Here is a 2925-nt window from a genome sequence, read left to right on the forward strand (position 1 = left end):
CAGGACGGATCTCCAATTGATAAAATTTGTTTTTCCACAGCCATCATGCCATCATTATAACACCCCAAATTAATAATAATTCCATCATATTATCTAATAAACAAGTGAATTTTTTGATAGAGGAGAAATGTAGGCAAGAAGAAGCCAAAAGAAAGAGATCGAGGCTCTGAGAGACTAGGGGAAAAGGAAGTACCAGGATCCTGCTGTGGAGCTGAAACCTGGAACCACAGAAGGTACACCAGATTCTGAGACTGGAGGAGTAGATGAGAAAATAGATGAAGGGTAAGGATTTGAGATAATCATGTCTGATGTCCTCTAATTTTCTCAATAAAATATTAATAGAAGGCAAGTTTGTTTTTTGTACCGTTGAGTAGGGAGTTTGAGGAGCATGTGACCAAAGACAAGCAAAAAGATAGACAGTTGTCCATGAGGGATGGAGACCACGGATTTATACCAGTTCCAGCCTACACGGCTGTTTGATGCTCTGTAGCAGTGTGCATCTGGTTACCCTGGGAGCAGACAACACAGCATTGGTTTATTAATAATTGGGATCTGGCTGAAGAGTGCATGGAAGAGTGCATGGTCCCAGGGAACTACTAGTATTATTAATAATGAGAGTAAACCAGACTAGATAATGAAGGAAGAAAAGCCAAGAGGCCATTACCATGACCTCAGAGAAAAGAAATGGCTCAAAACAAATGTCTTAGGCATGACAAAAAGAAGAAGAGTAAAAAAATAAGAGAGCTTGAAGGCTAGGATTATGGTTAAAGACAGACATATTAAATTTAAGCTTTTAAAGGTGGCATACTTGTAAGGACTGGTGAAGTCAGGTGCGGACATGGAGAGCGGGAAGATGAAGTAGACTAGAGGTGAAGTTTACTGGAATTAAGGTCAAGAATCTTAAAACCACGGCATTGATGAGTGAAATGATAATAAAGTCATTTGCAAGACTTGAGGTAGAGAGAAAGAATGTGAGTTGGAGCCAAAATCCTTAATGATATTTCAGGAGTTACTGGAAGGTAGCTGATGACAGAGACAGAGGATAAAGAGTGATATAGTTGAATGGCAAATTTCAAGTGATCAGGGATTTCTAGTAGAGGCTGAGAAATAAGAATTTGAGAGTAGCCCTGGAAGGCAAAGAGTGCTGACCCCTTTCGCAATGCTGAGTTTGGTGTGATGTGAAACATCTTTCCATTCGAGAGGTTAAAGGGGAAGTGATTCTCTGGAACCAAGTGTTTCACACTGTCTACACCATACATAGCTTATTTCAGTAAATCCCAAATCCTCACTCAGAAAGCATATAAAACTCACCTAATTTTATTTCAATAGATTAATAATTTCAATAATCATCATCATCACATTTTGAATTTTCTTAGAGAGAGTAAAACCCAAATTATTATTTTTTATTTTTTCCAACAAAATTAAATTATTTAACAACACTATTTTACCTTAAATAATTTAATAGCTTCTGTCTGTAGAGCTTCAGAAGGCAGTGTTGTCAGAGGGGAAAGGATTCCTTCTTTGCTGTGACACAAAGTGGGGTGTCTCCATATCTGAGAGGCTAAATACAGAATAAAATATGAATAGAAAACTGAACAAATCACTTATTTTGGCCTCCCATTAAATTAACCCTTTAGAACTTAGCTCATTCGGGCTTGGCACACAACTTCAAGTCACAAAGGTCAGGAGAAACCTTTGGCAACATTATTTTATTTTGGTTGCCAGGCCATTGGGGTTCTCATGCTCTGTTTTGGATAATCTAGAAGAATGGGATCCTAATTTACTAGTCTACCAGGGCACTAACATATTGTTTAAATGTGCTAAAGATTGTTGGCTTAAGTAGGGAGATGACTTTACATGAGGAGAAGTTGGGGAAAGATCTAGAGAGGAGAAGCCAAAGTAGCCAGAAATATAAAGATAAAGAGGAACTTGAAGTCATTTCTAAAATCAATGTTTATTAAATTTCTGTGTTGGACACTGAAAATAAAATGTGGTCTCTCTGTTAGTATCTAAAGCATAGGATAGAATCTAGATTCTCAGTGGGGAAACCTTAGGTATAAAAAATTACTTTCAATGCAAAGCTACAAATGTTATAAAAGACTTAAGTGGCAAAGTGCATTGGGACATAATTTTAACATTGATTAAGCTCCTTTTACGAGCCGCTGAGCTGGAGTTGGCTGGCTGGCGGATCTCCTCAGGCCAGAAAGGGTTTCATCATGCTGGTGAGGACTGCCAAGGAAGGGGTCATTCCAAGCAGAGGAGCAATGTGAGCAAACACAGAGGGCTGTGACAGACATAGCATAGTGAGGAATGATAGTGTCCCTGGAGCTGAAGAACCACAGTGAGAATTGTGGCCCATGACAAGCAAAGGCAATGAAAAGGAGGGTACGTTGCAGGGGAAACAGGAACCCACAAAGTGAAAACTCCATTAGGCTAACATCCATTTCACAAACCATAGAGCCTTATATGTTCATGAACTTACAAGGTTCCCCTTCTATATTTAGCAATTTGCAAACAAGTTGTTCAAATTCAGATCCAACATTTACATTGTTACTTCCAGCTGCAACAGTCAGATGATAAAGCCAAGTGTCCTTAAAATCAGAACATATTAACAGAAATGTTAACCAAGATACAGTTTTGATTACTTGAAGAAAAAAAACCAACTTGCGTAAACTGTAAAAAACTGTGAGATGGAATGGAACTACTTTCTTTAATTTTTATGTAATAAGTAAGAGCCATTTAGTCAAACAGTTCTGAGGCAGGATCACTTGAACTGTATTCATATTACATATTCCCATTATACATAATTTTATTATTTTGTACAGATGCTTCTTAGAAAAGCATGACAAAACTAAGGAGAGTAATACATGTTGAGACTAGAATAAATATAACCAGTTAATATATCTTTAAGAAATACAATAGACC

General features: G+C 37.6%; 1 protein-coding gene across 1 annotated transcript in view; it reads right to left on the bottom strand.

The window, feature by feature from the left end:
* PLEKHH2 (pleckstrin homology domain containing, family H (with MyTH4 domain) member 2) overlaps positions 1 to 2925 on the bottom strand; it is a 97410-nt gene that overhangs the window by 39426 nt on the left and 55059 nt on the right. Inside the window, exons 17-18 of the mRNA XM_012653810.1 lie at positions 2483 to 2591; positions 1449 to 1561 (exon numbers count right to left, since the gene is read on the bottom strand). Coding sequence (XP_012509264.1) covers positions 1449 to 1561; positions 2483 to 2591 — 222 coding nt within the window. The remainder of the gene's footprint in view (positions 1 to 1448; positions 1562 to 2482; positions 2592 to 2925) is intronic.

The sequence above is a fragment of the Propithecus coquereli genome, unplaced genomic scaffold (assembly GCF_000956105.1).
Source record: "Propithecus coquereli isolate 6110/MARCELLA unplaced genomic scaffold, Pcoq_1.0 Scaffold43, whole genome shotgun sequence".
Taxonomy (NCBI): domain Eukaryota; kingdom Metazoa; phylum Chordata; class Mammalia; order Primates; family Indriidae; genus Propithecus; species Propithecus coquereli.